Source organism: Ochotona princeps, chromosome 2 (genome assembly GCF_030435755.1).
Source record: "Ochotona princeps isolate mOchPri1 chromosome 2, mOchPri1.hap1, whole genome shotgun sequence".
Classification (NCBI taxonomy): Eukaryota; Metazoa; Chordata; class Mammalia; order Lagomorpha; family Ochotonidae; genus Ochotona; species Ochotona princeps.
Window position 1 is genome coordinate 84,691,009 of NC_080833.1, and position 18,627 is coordinate 84,709,635.

The window sequence follows — 18,627 nt, forward strand, 5'->3', positions numbered from 1 at the left end:
ATGATGGGATGATGGTACCTGGTTAAAATTTGAGCTCCTAAGATCAACACTGTGTGGTTGTCCATTTTTCTTCAGTCACTTTGTAATCTAATTAGGATACAGTATGGTAAGCTGGGGTTCAAAAGAGGAGTTGGTCTGCTAATATTTGCAATGCAAATTTAGTAGAGAAAAATGAGGACATGAGGTGAAAATGTGTGTAGTTCCTGCAATTGATAGTCCCCATGATGTCTGATATCTACTGGAGCAGCAAAAAATACAGCCAGCTGGAAGAGGCTTGGGCACCCTGGACGTGACACAAAAGAATGGAAGAGGCATGGGTGTGAGAGCGCAGAAGGGGGTTATCTCTATGAATCTAATACAATTTTGGTGTTGGCTGGGTGTTTCTTTAATCCACAACCCTTGAGATCTCTGAGCTGCCAACAATCATCACAAAATTGAGACCTGCATCAAAGGCAAGTGACTCTATTGAGGATTTAATGTCTGAAGACATGCTTCTTTCTGTAGTTATGACTGTAAGAGTCACGCTTTTCTGGGGAGGTGACAGTGAAGTTAGATTACCAGCCTTTGGGCTCAGTGAGGATGCTCGCCCCCTGCAGGTTCCCACAGCTGCCTTTCTTTCTGCAGGGAACCCTGTCTATTCCCAGGCAGCTGCTGGCACTGATCATAAGCGGTCAGGGAGTCCCCCTAGGCAGAGATCCTCCGGAGCAGGTTATTTCTGGGTGGCTGCCAGGTCTTATGATTTCGCACCACGTCCTACTTTTCAGCATGGCATTCCCATTTTAATTTCTCCGTGGGGCAGCTCACTGGAGCCAATTCCTGCATTTGGCTCTAGAAGTGACCCGGAGGCTTCCCAGGAAATAAATAGGTGCCTAGGTTCCCAGGCCCTGCTACTGCAGAAACCAAAGATGCGCCCCCCTTTCCGATTCTTGACGTAAGCTCCGAAAGCCGAGGAGACTCGCCAGGACGGTGGAGAGCAGAGGGAGATTGACAGGGAGCTGGAGCCATTGCAGCAACAGCTTGGAGGAGGGAGCTGGACGTTTCTCGTCAGAAAAACAAGGGGTGAGAGCAGGGTTAAGGGAAGACCCCCGACTTGCCTGAACCGGAGCCGCTTGGTAGCTGCAAAGCGGGGCGAGGAGAAGGCGGGGGCGCTGCATGCAGCGCGCTGGCTCCAGCGGCGCCCGCAGGGAATGTGACATCAGCGGCGCCCAGCGCTTGCGGCTGGAGGAGGCAGCTTGCCTGGGCTGCGCTGTGCACACCTCACCCGGGGGAGGACGCGGACCCGGGCAGGCGGCCGGGATGTCGGCGAAGGAGAGGCCAAAGGGTAAAGTGATCAAGGACAGCGTCACCCTTCTGCCCTGCTTTTATTTTGTGGAGGTAAGTTGGCCTAGAGCTTTGGCATAATGCAGATCTTCCGGGCAGCTTCCGTGCGAATTCAGGTCCCCCGGAGAGCATGGAAAGCGCAGAGACAAACCAGGGTGTGCGCCGCTGTCCCCAAATGCCCGACCCTGCCCTCACCCCCAGGTGTCTCCGGAGCGCCTCTGAGTGTGCTTGTAAACACTTGCCAGCCAGGGATGACTGCCAGGAGAGGCGTCTCCTGGGTGGCCTGCAGGGAAGGGATACCTGTGTGAGTGAGTGCGGGTCTATTTGCCTGGCCCTCGAGGTATGCATGTATACACAGCGTCCATCAGTGCCCCCAAAGGAGCCATGATGCCCACATTTCAGGATTTGTGTTTCCAACCAGCCCACCTGATATCTAGAACTCTGACCCACTGGTAAGATTTCAAGTGCACACAGCAACTCGCACAGTGTGTGAGGATCAGAGGTGTTTACAGAGTCTTAGGGTTGTTGGTTGCGTTTATCAGCCTGCTACCCACCCCCTTGTCTTATAATTACTGTGGTGCTCACATTGGCTTCTAAAATTGGCTCTGCATCTTGAGGCATCAGTCATTAACCTACTGGCCTTCTTCCATTATTTTATATATATGTATATGTGTATAACATGCACATGTTGCACATATGTACAGTATATAGATTCAGTATGCATACTTATGTATATTTTAAATACATGACATCATCCTATCTTGCATGATTTGCCTGTACATTTCTTCTGTGCTTCCTAGCATTACAGATAAGCAATTAACATTCATATGCATCATCATATATTAACCTACTGTCTACAGTATTTCAGGGAGCACTAATCTACGGGAGGGATATAAAGACCGACTACTACAGTGATTCCATGCACTGTAATCCATTGCATTAGGAAGACATTTTAAAGCCAGAGCTTTATTAAATTCTTGGTAGAAAAGAGCTGCATTGCACAGGTGTAAGAGAATCATACAGCATTAGATGTAAAACTATATTCTTTGTAATGAGAGTTCTGGTTGCGTGATAATTATGAGGCTGTTGCTGAAATGTGAATCTCCTTCTTCAACTGACTTTTCAGCCAAATATGGAGGTTTAGCAATTCCCAGTACAGTTAGTAGATTCAGTATGTGGTGACTGCAATGCTTATTTGGGTTGAGCCGTAGTCATTGCCTTGAAATTTGGAGGGAGGGGCATTGTCAGACTGTTATACGTAACATTATACTTAAAAATTTCGTTTCAGTGTCACAAATTTTGAAAATCATTTCATCCTTAAGAAAGATGTATGTGACTGGCATATATCTTAGAGAAAACATAGATGATCACTTCATGATGTCCCATCCTTATTTAAAATAATTTCTTTATTGATTTATTATAATTTTTAAGCTCAAAGAGATTTTGTGGCCCTGATGTAAGTAATATTTGTTGAAATGTAATGGAGAGCTTTCTCAAGAAAAACATGGGCAGGATATTCCATGATGAAAGGAATGACAGAATAAAAAGGTGGGATGCCTGCCTTCAAGTTCAAGCAACCAAGCCACTTGTTGCATTGCTAATCAACTGTGGTTTTCAACTAAACTGCTTCTATTCATATCTGAATCTTTCAATTTTTAAAAGAAATCAGTGAATTGTTGGGTTTGACCTGTAGGAAGGCACACACTTAAGTTCAGCCAGAGGCTGAACGTATATGGACTGTAGCTGAATGGCTTCAAGAGTAATATTTTCATGAAAGAGGACAAAAACCAAAACATAAAAGGTGTGCCTTTAAAGAATTCATGTGTGCATTTTTTGCTGTAACTTTAAAAGGTATACAGGTTCTGTAACCTAGGATTTTAAAAGTAAAGCACTTCATAATGTATTTGAATTGTGTGTTTAAGAATAAACACATCTCAAATGATAGTTATTTTCTGTAAGTGAAAATAGCTCAAATGCATTGCTTTCTCTTTGACCAATCAGATTATGTCTATGAATTATTTAGAAGGGTAAACTATAGAACAGTTACAGGAAGACAATTCACAGAATTTAAACAGACATTTAAGATATTGATCACTGGAATAAGAGACTTCAAAGGGAGAACTAAAAAATTGGATTCCTAACGATCCGTCTAAAATTAAATATGTAATAAACCACTAATAAGCTTCTAGAAAAATGGGAGAACGCATTAGTACACCAATTGTTGAAGAGGCTGACAGGAGGTACTACTGAGCTCCATGGAAATGACTCATTTTTTCCTGCATTTATTTTTACTGTTTATGATAGAGTTCCATAAGCTCAGGGATTTTGTCTCCCACCCGCCACTGATTTCTTGTATTTTAATACAATAGCATGGTCCTTCAACAATCATCTCAAGTCCATCACTCTGATATTTAAGTATGTCCTGACATTTTTAAGCTAGTGAGAATTAGCTCTACATTTCCTTTGGAGGATGAATAAGCACAGCTTGAAAGAACATGCCAGTAAGATGCTCTACAAGTAAGGACACTTCCCTTTACAACAGTTTCCCAGACCTCAGTAATTAGGAGGAGAGAGTGAAACATGAGTGAATCTCTTTCCATCACATATTGACCCAAATAATATATTTCAGGTTGTTTGTGTAACAACAGATAGCAATTTATGCAGAAAAAAGAAACTAAACAAATCAGATCTTCACGAGGAAAAGGCAATGGTTCTCTAATGACACCACTGACAACTTTAACTTTCTTCCTTCAAGGCAGCCAAGCAGTTTTAGACTATTATTCGTAGTAGGTACGGGAAATGAAGAGATTTTAGTTGGGAAACTGAGGAAGGGGAAATTTTCACTTCAAGCCAAAGGGGACTGAAATCAAATTGGACTGAAATGTGGCAGGAGAATCATGGCATGATCTGGGAGAAAAAGCTGGACCTTGCGACACACTGACCTGGTTTAGATGTCACCCAACCCACATGTATAATTCTAGCCATGGCAGTTTTCTCAACTTCTACATATGTTAATCATCTAAGCTAAATATAAATGCACATGCTAATAAATAATAATCAGCACTCTGCATGTCACTGAAGATATAAAATATCATGCTAAAACACCATACCTGAGAAAACAAAGGACTAAGAATGGTTTATTATGTTGCATGCAGTTCATCTTTTAGATCTTGACCGGGGCTAGCTGAGAGCTCCAACCATCCAGAAGATGTCTTCTTCCCAATTTCCAGAATGCTTGTATTCCAGAACCTTCCTGAAATGGACCTATAGTTGTCAACATGAATAGGGAAGATCAGCATGCAATTTAATTTCTATCAGAATAATGGCAGTCATTTTTGAAGTGCTCATATATACATATATATATATATATAGAGAGAGAGAGAGAGAGAGAGAGAGAGAGTAAAATTAAAAGCTTTTCATGAATCACCTTGCTCACTTTTCAAACCTTCTTTGTAAAAGTCCATATTGTGCAAAGGAAATGGGAAGTCAATTCCACCAATCAAAGTGGAAGACAGACCTAGGCACTAACTCAGAACCCTAGCTCCCAAGGCATTTATTCTCTCCCTCTCAACACAGTGATATGGGATATATGGTTTTCTATGGCTTCTCACAGATGAGAACAGGAATATGTGATAAAGTAGGACATACTGACAAAGGTGATACAATGTTTCCTGGCAAGAAAACAGCTTCCAAGCCCTGTTCCTGAAATCATTTAAGAACAAGAACATTGGTAATTCTACACGTAGAATTGTGCATTAGTAGCTAGATTCCCTCAGCATGTGCCCATGGCTAGCAAAGTGTGGGCATGTAAGCAGTCTAGCTGCAATGTCAGATATCTTTGACAGTATCCCTGCAAGCGCGAAGCTGTTCAGACACCAACATCAAGTAATCTTGCCCTGGTTCACCAACACATTTGATGTTATAGTTGGCAGTAATGCTATGTGGTAATTTAAATAAAATATCTTATTTCCAATATAATACTTCAGCTTATGAATAAGTTAGATAATTCAGTTCTATACTGTTCTGTCCCAGATGAGAAAAGTCACTTTGCGAATGGAACACTTCAGCAGGCATTCTAGCCAAGATCTGATCACATTGAAGAAAAACAAACAAAAAACACTTTAAATGAATTGTTACACCGAGCAAAAAGTTTTCTCTTGTTTTTGAAGTTACAAAGCATTTTCCAAGTCATTGCTGTGTCACCTTACATGTGTTTTGCCACCAGCAAATTACCTAGAATTAGTAAAAAGTCTTTTATGTTTAATAGCCCAATTTAATAAAGTGATAAGGAGGATATTGTGGTGCCTAAATTATGTATCACATATGCCTAATGTATGTACAATGCAAAGCATTGTAATGACCCCACCATTGCTTAGACTCATGATTTCATTCTTACTCATTATTCTGTTCAAGTCCAATTTACTACACAATGTAAACAAATTATAAATTATGATTTATGATTCTTATTATAAAACAGGTCTTTATGAGCAGATAGGCAGTTGAAATTTCATGTTTTTCATGCAAGAGAACAAACACACAGCAGGCATATACACTCATAAAAAATAATTAAGAATAACAAATTTGCCTCTAATTAGCATAAGCTAGCAGCCTGAAATATTAAAAATGGAGAATATTTATAATTCAAGAGAATTAAGTGTATACAATGTATTTTCTTTCTTTTATTCTCCACTGATCATAGCCATGTTGTAGGATTATGTTAATTCCGTCTAATTATTGTGAAGTCAGTAATCAGATTAGATATAGAAGTATAAATCATTGATATTCATCTTTTCTGAAAAAGTTCAAAAGTGTTTGAACATTCTGGTTAGTGCATTTGAACACCATGACATGAAATAGTGATGTCTTCACAAATCCTTAAGACACTACCTTTCTTCCCATTGGAAAGTGTCCACAGATTTTTAATTGCAGTAATGTCATTTCACAAGGTTTTTATTCTATCTGTGTTCCATATGAAAATTATACAATACATCATGTTGCAAAATACAGTTAATTTATTTCCTTCTACATAAACATTAGCATCAATAGAAAAATACAAAATCACTTTTATGCATTGCTTGTACCAAAATAATAGCTGTACTTTTCCTCTTTCCTAAATTGTACAGAAATACAATTTGCTCAAAAAATACTCAAAGCCTGTCAAATGCGATGGACTGGCAAATCTTTCCTCCTCTTTTAAAGTCATAATGCACAAAGTCTAATACAAAAGAAAAAGTAAATATAGTAGATTATAGGGTCCCACGTTTTGAGGATTGAATTCAATGAGGCCATTTCTACCAAAAAAAAAAAAAAAAAAAAAGCATTGAACACAGACCTTGCTACGAGGGAACTCATTCTGTTTTGGTAACCGCCACTATCTCACTGTGTCTTCATTACTCAGTCACTCAAAATGTCCTTTGTATTACTTTTTTTTTTTACTAGTGCAACAAAATATCATTTACTTTTGCCTCATAAGAATTTTAACAATAACAGTGATTATTATTATTTTTGTTATACTAACAATAATCAAATAATTAATTTCCAGAGTCATTTAGATGATACATCTAGCAGGTACATTAATTCTGGAAACTACCTTACCAAAAGATGTTGTTCCTTTTTTCCACTAAAATCAGCAAATTATAGCTCGGAGACTGAAGTATCTTTACCAGGGACATGTAGAAATTCAGTCAGCGACCCAGGATTTAAGTACTCATCCATTCTGGTCTTGCATAGTAATTACACTCTGCCTCCTGCTCTTCATGAAGAAACCTAGTTAGTGAGGAGTGGAATGGAGAGACATGCCCCCACCATGACATGGTCAGGCCCACGATGCCAAGAAATAAGTACCTGGAAGAAGTTGGGTTCTGATTAAGAAAGAGTTTTTCTCTACAGTTTCTTAATTTGGCTTCATGAGTGTTGTTTCCTACTTTAAAGTAACTGAATTAATTCTGACATGAATATTTTAAATACTGTGAGTATCCACTTATAAAGAGATTTTCCTGGGGTAAGCAAAAATGCCATCTGAATTCCTTGTGCAGAGTTAGCCAGGAGCTGTGGGTGGGCTGAAAGGGAAAACTTGAGACTGAAATGAAGTTTAGTAAGTCGATTCCATAGGGATATGAGAACTATGAGACATAGAGGAGATGATCTCAACAAGATAATAGAAACAGAGAGACCAGGCCAAACAAGACTGGGAGGAAAGACATGAGAAAATTGGAAGTAGGAGTAAATACAATGGTCCCAATCTGTGGGTGACACATAAAGATCACTTTAAGAACTTGGGTTGTCTATGATGGCTTGTTAAACAAGAACTATTTGAGGCCTAATTATTACAGTGTGTGTTGGTATGTATCATGGATTTACACCAGACTTTTGTTCAACATAGGCTATTTCTTAAATAATATCTTTTCCAAAAAAAGGAAGAGAACTACATCTTATTACATAAATAAGTATAATGAAAGTATATAATCCAAGTGTATCTAATTGATGCTTTTCCCTACTGCATGATAGAACATTATGACTTGTGGAAGTATCTAGGTTATCAAAAGACATGCCATTGTTAATATGATATCAAGAATAGAACCGAAATCTCCTGACTCCTGTTCTAGTGTTCTTTCTTAATTATTACTATTTCTAGAATTCCTCATACTAGTTTCCCTCTGGATTGTAACTGTTAAAATGCAGGTCATTCTAATGCTACATGTGAAGAAACTGTACTAGGTGTTCTGTGTTAGCTTAGAAACACATTTTGTGACTTCACATTGTTTTAAACATGTTAAACAATTATGAGTGGAAGTACTTTTCCAAGTTGTTAGACTCTTGAAGATAGCTAAACATCAGAATACTGGAAATCATATTTTTCTTCTTTGGGCATGATTACTCACCTGTAATTCCGCAATTACTTCTTTGAACATGATGTCCCTGGTATGCAGGAGACAGGAAATAGTGGAATGGTTTATAATTTGCTTTAAATAATTAGTTACAAGATGGCTTTGAAACGAAAGTAGATTTTTACAGGTGTTGTTTCATTTAATAGTTTAAAATGCGTCTGAAAAGTAGTTATTAACTCTTTTTAAAGTAGAACATGTGGGACTCTGCAAAGTTCAACCACTTGCCTTAAGTCCAAGCAGAGTTATCTCCATCTTCAGTATAAGAACCTGAAATAGACTTCTGCATCATGGACATCTCATCTTCTTATGATTTCTTCTAAAATGATTTAGCTGAGAAACATGCATGACAAAATGACTCATCTTCATAGCTAAGTCAATTTTAGAATGTGGGTATCAAGTAAAGAAATGTCAATTTTGACTTAAATCATGGCGAGCTATTTCTCCTGTGACTAATTAGATTCTTAATGAAATGATGTCTGATTATTTTTAAATCAGAAAATGTCAGTCAATATAGAGGATAATAATTATTTTAACGTTGTAACACATGACTTCTGTAAATTCCAAAGTTTATGCTAGACCCATTACACATAAAGAGAGGTGGAGACAGTATTAAATATTTGCATTTGTGGGATGGGATTGAGTACATTCATAAGAATATTGTTTGGGAATGGTTGGTAATGGAAGCAGAGGGGTGCAAAAAGGAATTGCATGAGTATGATCTGTTTTGTACTTTCCTAGCTATTTATTCATTGAGCAAATACTCATGGATTGCTTATTATGTGTTTGGGGGTTGAACTGATGGGAATAATATGGACACATTACTTACTTTGTAGTAGAATTTCAATAAATTTTACTGAATGGTTGGAATAAAGCAGGACTAGTAATATGAACATTAATTCTCCTTTGGCTGTCTTTTTGCAATGAGTAGAGACACATTTATTTTAAAGTAATTGATGTTGAATGCTCCATCACAGAGATTGTTGAACCTGATGGATTAGCAATTGAAGATTTAATCAATCTCTAAGGTCTATGTATACATTTATTTTATGATCAAGGGAATGCTTATACATTGTTTAAGATTTGAAACTTTAGATAAAGACATCATTGATGCAAAGAACTTGTAGTTTTAATTTTCATAATAAAATTATAATTACATAAACCACATATGCTACCAGACATTTTTTGTGCATGTGGCAGAAGATTTAATAAATTATTTTTTTCATAAAATCATATTAAAAAATCTTAGTCCACTTATTACCCTTAGTTCTTGGACATATAACTTCCTTCAAGCCTCAGTTTCCTCATTTGGAAATAGTTATAATTGTTATGGCCCTTTGGTTATACACAAGGTACATAAGATAACACTATTATTCAGACTCTCAGCAGCAAAGGAAAATGATTTGTGAAACAAGGTTAATAATGAACATCTAAATATCTAGACAACAAACTTGGATAGGAAGAGAGATGCTCATGATACATGGTTAGTTTTCCACTTCTAAAAATGGATTGGAAATCCCTTCTCTGGATAATTAATAGGTCAAACAAAATCTATCAAGAACAAAGCAGACATTAAACAGAGAATTGTTGAATAGAGTAATAACTATAATAGAATTTTCATACTGCTAAAGTAAATGACAGTGAATATATTTGGCTTTAGTTAAGAGCATAAAATAATTGCATAGTACTGATAATCATTAATTCAAACATTCTAACGTATGTAAAAATGTAAGAATTCATGGCAGGTTAGATATCAAAGTCAGAAATTTCTCATATGCTTCACTTTCAAAAATGCCAAATTTTCTTTACTTCTCATTCACTTGATATTACTGCAACTCTATTTTTCCTTTACTTCTATTTTAGTTTATAGTAAAAATTATGTTGGACCCAAGAGTACTGTGTCTCTCCCTCAATAGGTGAGCTTTCTGTATGTTGAAATAACCAACTACTAGTTAAAATGCTGTTTAGATTTTTTTACATCTTTTATTCTTACATTTTCAGAACATAGAAAAATGCATGCAGTGGGCCAGGCGACGTGGCCTAGCGGCTGATGTCCTTGCCTTGAAAGTGCCAGGATCCCATATGGGCGCCGGTTCTAATCCTGGCAACTCCACTTCCCAGCCAGTTCCCTGCATGTGGCCTGGGAAAGCAGTCGAGGACAGCCCAAAGCCTTGGGACCCTGCACCCGTGTGGGAGACTTGGAAGAAGCCCCCTGGCTCCTGGCTTCAGATTGGCACAGCTCTGGCCATAGTGGTCACTGAGGAATGAATCATTGGACAGATTTTTCTCTCTGTCTCTTCTCTTCTCTGTATATCTGACTTTACTCAAGATTATAAATCTTTAATAAAAAATGCATGCAGTGCTTATTAAACAGAATGTACAAGATGACATTCGTAATGAGTCTTGAAAAATCATGAAAAATACATACTGTAATAAATTAATGAAAAGATTTCAAAAAATGTTCCCTAAAATATGTTTAATTTTAAATCACATTTTCATTAATTTTTGAAGTGCCATTTTATAAAAAATAATTTCCTTATTTTTTCCTTATTTCCGGGTTTTTTTTTGTTTGTTTGTTTGTTTTTTTGTAATTTCATCCTGGCATTGAGATGACAAAGGTCATTGGGAAAAATTTCTAGAAAGAGGCAGCATGCAAAATGATTGCAAACATGAACTCAGGAGCCATGTTTCTTTAATTATGTAAGAGGAACTAATCTTCAATACCTGAGCTTAATACTAATGATTACAAAGCCTATACTCTGAGCTTAATGCCAGATCAATAAATCACGTAATTAAGCAGATACTTATCATTACTTAGACTTTCATATCAGATTGTTGAATTAATGTAATCGGGCTTTTTAGAGCTGTGTATATTTTTAAGCATAAAGACACAGAAGAATAGGTTTTTCCCCAGAAGATCTATCATATATTTTGTTATGGAAGCTATTGTCTATCAATTACTAGTGCCATTTTGAGGACTCTGTTTAAGGTTTTTTTTTATTTTTATGTTTTTATGGTCAATAGAATTCTAGAAATTCAACGTAGGAATAAATATATATGTTTTAACTGCTGGGGTTCTTTTTAAAATACACCAAATGACTTTCAACTGAGAATATTTTCCTTATGCTATAAGAATGCTCTAAAATATTACATCTCTATGCAGATCATCAATATGTATTCACTTTTTCCTACATGGAAGGTATCCAGTATTTCAGGACAGAAGAGGTCAAGAGGGCAACTCTCTGTTCTTAAGGATCTTGTTGAATAGGGGAGAATAAAAAAGGTTAACTGGCATCCCCTATGCCAGTGTCTGTGATGCAGGTATCCATGGGAATATCACTTTGTAGTGAGCAAAAAAGACCTGAGGAAGTACTAAAGGCAGGAAAACACTGGATCCTTAAGTGTGCTCAATGTATCGTATTTTACATTAAAAACTATCTACCAGGGTAGACAAAAGTGAAGAGAAAAAGAGACTGTGTCCACAATATAATTAAATATTTTTAATATATTACTAAAAATAGGCTAAAGATTAAAATTACTTGGAAACAGTGGGGCTTAACTTAGTGGATAAGATGGCCACGTCCCGAAGCAGATTCAGTTCTTGGCTCTGGTTCCTGACTCTAGCTCCCCACTCTCCGCAATGCGGAAGTTGGGAGATAAGACTCAAGCAGCTGGGTTTCCATCTGGGACTCTTGAAATGATTTCCCAGAGGAGTCAACCACTGCTAGGCACCACTCACTTTCACTATCTTTGTGTCTCAAATAAAATGGCTGAATTTTGGAGAAACTAGCTGGGAAATGACGTATAGCGCCTTGGAATACCATGCCAATCGGAGTGTAATACGTTAAGTGCCTGCTGTCTCTTGCTTCTTACTACCAATTCAACCCATTGTACACACAGTAGTCTCTGGTTTTCCATCTTTTAAGCTGACTTTCTCAGGGAAACCTGGGGCTGTTTTTTCCTGGAAAGAAATAGACTAGTGACAGATGGTGGCACGTGGCAGAAAAGCAGCAGGAAGCATGCTTCCAGGAATTAACAGACCAGGTTTCAATTACTCCCCTTCTCAGGAGTCAAACGTCCCACTTAACCACTCTGGGGCAGGGTCTTTTATTAAAATTCCCTTAAAGGTGGTGGAAACTATAATGGATGCTTGAAAATGTCTAAATAGAAACTTAATAAATGCTTTTTTCAAACACAGTTTTTCAACAAATTCTACTTGTGTTACCTGAAAAAAAAAATGTATTCTAGAAGACTCAACTTAGATTTGAACAAAGGAAGTAGTTTTCATGTTGTGTTTTTAAATCAAATAAAGCTGGCCTAAATCAGCCCCTTTCTTTTTTTTAAGATTTATTTATTTTATTGGAAAGGCAGATGTACAGAGAGGAAGAGAGACAGAGAGGAAGATCTTCCGTCCGATGGTTCACTTCCCAAGTGACCGCAACAGCTGGTGCTGCGCCGATCCGAAGCCAGGAGCCAGGAGCTCTTCCAAGTCTCCCATGCGGGTGCACGGTCCAAGGTTTTGGGCCATCCTCAACTGCTTTCCCAGGCCACAAGCAGAGAGCTGGATGGGAAGTGGAGCTGCCGGGATTAGAACTGGTACCCATATGGGAATACCAGCATGTTCAAGGCGAGAACCTTAACCATTACATTATCGTGCCGGGCCCAACCCCTTTCTTAAATAATAAACTTGACCAAAAGTGACCCCTGGATGTGGGGAACTGAACTCTACCTTGAAGTGTAAATGATTTGTAATATACCCTAGGTTGTCAAGCAGTGAACAGTGCTGCTGTAAAACTATGGTTCAGGTAGTTATTAGACATGGTAAGTTAATATATTTGTTATATACCTAGTAATGGGATTGCTGATCATATGGTAAATTTAATTTTAGCTTTTCAAGAAATCTCCATCAGTTTCCCAGGGGCTGTGCTAATTTGTATTCCCACAAGTAGTTCCCTTTTCTCCACACTCTCACCGTCTGTTATTACTCTATGTCTTGGGATTTTAGCCCTTTTGACATGTATGAGAGGAAATCCCACTGTGGTTTTTAATTGCATTTCCCTGATACCTAGTGATGTTCAGCATTTTTCGTATATTTGTTGCCCATTGTATTCCTTCTTTCGAAAATTGTAAAGCTTTTTGGATATTTCTTATTCCTTGTTATTGAGTTTTTAAAAGTTGCTAAAGTATTCTAGATATCATCATTTGTCAGATAGGTATCCTGCAACTATTTTGTTTCCATTCTATTGGATGTTTCTCACAGTTATGCAGAAGCTTCTGAGTTTGATGTGATCCCATGTGTTTAGTTTTGGCTTTTGTTGTCTAGCTTTGGGAGTTGTACCTAAGAAGTAGTCCAATTACCAATGTCTTAGAGTATTTCCCCTACATTGTCTTCATAGTTTCAGATCTTACATTTAGGTCTTTGATTCATTTGGGTTTTATTTTGATATATGGTGAGAGGTATGGATCGAATTTCATTCTTCTACACATATACAAACAGTTTTGCCAGCATCATTTGTTGAGGAGAATAATTTTTAATGTATGGTCTGAGAACTTTTTTCAAAAATCAGTTGGTTAAATGTATATGGATTAATTTATAGGCACTCTGTTCTGTTCCATTGATTTGTACGTTAGATTTTGTACTAGAAGCATACTGTTTTAATCACACAGACTTATAGTTGGCTTTAAGTCAGACATTATGATTTTTCATTATACTTAGGATTGCCTTGTTTATTTTGGATCCTTTATGATTCCATTTGAGTTTTAGGATGGTTTTTTCTAGTAATGTAAAGAATGTCATTGACATTTTGATAGGGATTATACTGAATCTGTAGATTGCTTTAATTAGTACAAACATTTTAGTGATATTGGTTCTTCCTCCTTTAAGGGGAATGAATATCTTATCAATTTTTGTGTCCTTGCTTATTTCTTTAATTAATGTATAATAATTTTCATTGTAAAGATCTTTCACTTCTTTGATTAACTTTATTTCTAAATGCTTGATATTGTTGTTGCTATTTTAAAAGGGATTTTAAATTTCTCTTTCACTGAGAATAAATGTAGCTTTACTTACTATAAAGTAAATATCAGGCATATAAAGGTTGACCCTACCTAATTGCTTTGTGGCTGCTGTACAAGTTGTGTAACTTTTCACTGCATCAGTGTAACAGGTTGGGGTACTTACAGTTCCTATAATTTACAAATGCAGAGTAACAACAACTTTTTACATTAAGCATAATAATCTAAGTCTTCAAGGCAAACTGTGTACATTGTCCAGTGTTCTAGTTCATGGAATAGTAGTTTTCTGATAGCTTTTGATCAAATTCAGTGAATATTTAGGGAAATTTAAAGCATATAATGTTTCATTTTTAAAAGATAAAAAATATTCACAGATGGTATTATGCAAGTAACTTCCCACCAGAAACAAGCTAGTAGATGCTTCCATAAAGTAAATGTCATGTATTTGAGGGAGGGTCGTCAGTTTTTAATGGAGCACATTGAGAATGGTTCAGTGACAAAAATCTATGTGATCTTAATCTGAAAGGGTAAGGACAATTGTTATGAACAAGAAGTGTGAAAATATAACTAATGTAAAGTGAAGACAAGAACCTCTTTGGAGATATATGTAAAAAGGACATGGACTGAATTTATGGATTGGGAGTGTCAATTTAGATCTATAGTAAACAAGAAAGAAAGACTAAATCCATATTATGAGAAACCACTGATGTCATTATGAAATCTTTGTACTTCACTTCATTATTAGCTTGTCACCATTAAATACAGGATCAGATATGAATTCTAGGAAAATAAGCCTGGAAGCATTGCAGAGGATGGAGTCAATTGTGAATATAACAGAAAATGAAAAACCTCACCTTAGAGAGGATAGTAGTATGAAATACAAGAGGACTGCTTCTTGAGTCACAGTAGTGTAAGTAGAACTTCAGAATTAGATCACATTATCCCTCATTCCACTAACAACAAATATGGCTAGAGACATTAGTGATTTGGGTTTTCTTGGTTTTGAACTCAAATTGCTTTCTCTAAATTATGCTGTCTTGCTTTAATTTGTGTCCCTAAGTGTCATATAGATTGCATCCTTATTAAGCATGAAAGCTAACTAGAAAGCTAGCATAGATGTTTAGACTTTGAATAGCATTACAAAAATTCTAATTTTTCCATAAAGGACACTCCTAAATATTATATTTTATTATAGTTTTAAGGTAAACCATAGCTAATCTGAATGTCAAAAATATGATAACGACAATATTCTAAATCAAAATGTTTGTTATTATTCCCAATTTTTGAAGGAGTTATCTATCTTAGGTATAATGCAAAAAATATTACAGGGTTTTATATAATGTTTGTAGGAAGTAGACTATTCCCTTACCTTCTGAACTTAATTGTGAAAATCTACTTACTGTGAAAGATCTACAAGCTTTGCACCAAATTTTTAGATAAAATTGCTTTGATTTATTGATAGTGTATCAGCTTCAATTTAATTTGAATATGTGAAATAACTTGGAAATCCATATTATGAAAAAATTAAAGAATTTCAAAATTTTTCTAGCTTCAAAATAAGCTCTTTAAACCCCATTTTCCACAAAGTTTCTGCAGTACCCTTGCTTTGTAGTATTATTTTTCATTTTGAGATGGTGATGGGGATTGGTTTCAGGTATACTAATTTTAAATTTCTAATTAATATAAAGTATTCAGAATCATTGAACAGTTACATTCCTTGTCTTATTATGACATCATTCTCACTAAAACTAAGATATTTTAACTTTTAAATATCTTACGCAGTTGTTACTTTTCAAAAGTGAAATGGGTGTGTTTAAATTATCCTGCACTTATAGTTTTACAGCTCCAACCCTGGACTCTCTTTTCAACTTCAGATTGACATATCAGTCCTTTCATGAAAGTTACACATTAATAATTATGAGACAGCTTGACTTTAATACTTCCAAAATAAAACATGGCATTCTTTCTACCCAGGCTTTTCCCAGCTTTTGCTCCACTGTTTTAGCTTTTTCAACGATCAGTCAGAGATAAGAGTCTTACCATCTTTTCTCCAAAACTGTAACCAGAATCTCTCCATTTCTCTTTATCTCTGTTCCCTGGAAAAAGTAATTTCATCTCTTGTCTGATTTTCTACAATCGTCATGCATCTCACTAGAGTGCAAACCCTGAGAGTAGAAGAGGTTTCCTGTGTTTGATGTAGTGCTAAATTACTAGCACTTGTAAAAGTTTTCAAGCGCTCTTATATCTTCAGCAGAAGTTTGTTGAGTTCTGTGGCATCTTCCAAGCTTTCACCCTGCTTCTACTCACAATCCATAGTAATCCAAACCGCTGTAATTGCTCCAATAACCAAGCTTTCTAATATATATCTCAAATCATATTGCACCTCTTCTTAAACCCTAAAAAGCTTTCCAGTTATAACTCCTACCAAGGAGTTAATTCTGTGCAATGTTTTGACCTACAAGCTAGTTCTCCCATTACTTCGTGATTTTCACCCAGTCTCCACAAGACTAGTTCTTTCTGCCCATTAGAATTCCACAGGACAATAGGATGTCTACATTATACAAAGAACTAAAAGAGGCCATGGCAGGCTCCACACATGAAGAAAGGAATGCAGCTTTCCTAATTCCATCAGTTTGCAATGTATATATCTGTTGAAATATTGCACTGTGCTTCATAAAGGTGTATAGGGATTACAAGTTGATATAATATTTAAAAACCGTGCTTTCATTTCAGTTCAGAAAAGTTGTTAACCCATGCATAATTCTTCCACAACACACACTTCCATGAACTTTTTGAAGACCCCTCATTTGCATGAATTTCAAACATTTTTCAAAGCTTTTTTTAAAATCAAAATAAATTTAATTCAGTTTTTCTACAAACTCTTTAATATGTTCTCTAGATGATCATTGTTGGATGAAAAATAATTTTTAAAAAGGAGGAAGGAAGTCATCATAGAGCTGGTGGGAGTGAAATAACCAAAGACAGGAACAACGAGACCATTTTTGAGATAAATTCCGAAAGTAAACATGCTGAGAGTAAAGGAGGAATAGATTGTTCCTGTCCCCCAACCAGAACAACAACAAAAAATCGTAATCAAAGAAAGAAATAGAGCTTTGTCTTATTATAGCCATGCTAAAATTGACATGTACCAGAGATTTTTGTTTTAAAAACTGGCATCAGAAAACCAATACTATCGAGCAGATGTGATCTTGTGATACATTTCATCTCCTGTGCTCTAAAACAGTCACATTTTTGTTTTCTTTTACATTGACTTATAATTTTCCAATATATCCTTGGTAGATAGTAATAATAAGTTTAATCTTTATTTTTGAAAATCATTTTCCTAATCTTCAAGTAATTTTCTCCTGCAATACTACATTTAAAAAATAGCTTCATTCATACTTTTATTTCTTGTTCACATAACAAGAGAATAAAATGTCTAATGCCTATTTATGTAGACTTTGAAATCTCATTTTCAAAATCATATTTTAATTCAATCCAAACGAGTCTCAGAGAATTATATCATGTACATTTCATTTACATATGTGTTCCAAATTTCTCATACTCAAAAGGAATTCTGTTATTAAGTAATTAAAAAGATGAAAGACATCTTTGAAAACAAGAATGTTAAAACTGAAGATTCAAATAATTCCTTTTAAAAATAAAAACTCATACAGAAGACAAAACATCTTTAAAAGAAAGAAATTTTCTTTTTCCATTTTGAAAATAACTGAAGACTTTAAAGCACACTTCTCTAGAAATACAAAGATATTAATTATGGTTAAAAGTGATGTGTCTGAAAAAATAGTTGTTTCTATAAGGATGTGTAAAAGGACTAAAACATGCAATGTTAATTACATGAATTATTTTCATTCAGATACTGTTACACAAACACACCAGAAGTTATTCTCAAAATGTATATTTGGGATCCGGTCCAATAGCCTAGTGGCTAATCCTCACTTTGGATGTCCCAGAATCCCATATGAGCAACAGTTTGTATCCTGGCTGTTCCACTTCCCATCCAACTCCTTGCTCGTGGCCTGGGAAAGCAGTGAAAGATGGCTCAAAACCTTGGGACCCTACACCCATGTGGGAGACCCAGAAGAAGCTCTTGGATCCTGGTTCAGATCAGCTTAGCTCTGGCTGAGGCCGCCACTCGGGGAGACTTGGGGAGTAAATCAGCAGATAAAAGATCTTTCTCCCTGCATCTGCTTCTCTCCGTAAACTCTTCCTGTCCAAAAATAAATAAATAAATCTTTAAAAATTTATATTTGGCAATGCATATTATGAAACATGTACGGATTTTAAAGTTATTCAGCATGTAGATATATATTTTAATTACATTTTTGATGGATACTTGTATACAACATGAATATATATTTGTTAGACACTATGTTATTAATAAATT

The 18,627-nt window shown here is 36.1% G+C and overlaps 1 protein-coding gene across 1 annotated transcript in view; it reads left to right on the forward strand.

Annotated features, from left to right (window-relative positions):
• The first annotated feature begins 1,080 nt into the window (after positions 1 to 1,080).
• PLPPR4 (phospholipid phosphatase related 4) overlaps positions 1,081 to 18,627 on the forward strand; it is a 37,061-nt gene continuing 19,514 nt past the window's right edge. Inside the window, exon 1 of the mRNA XM_004582017.2 lies at positions 1,081 to 1,374. Within this exon, the coding sequence (XP_004582074.1) occupies positions 1,153 to 1,374 (222 nt within the window). The 5' untranslated portion in view covers positions 1,081 to 1,152. The remainder of the gene's footprint in view (positions 1,375 to 18,627) is intronic.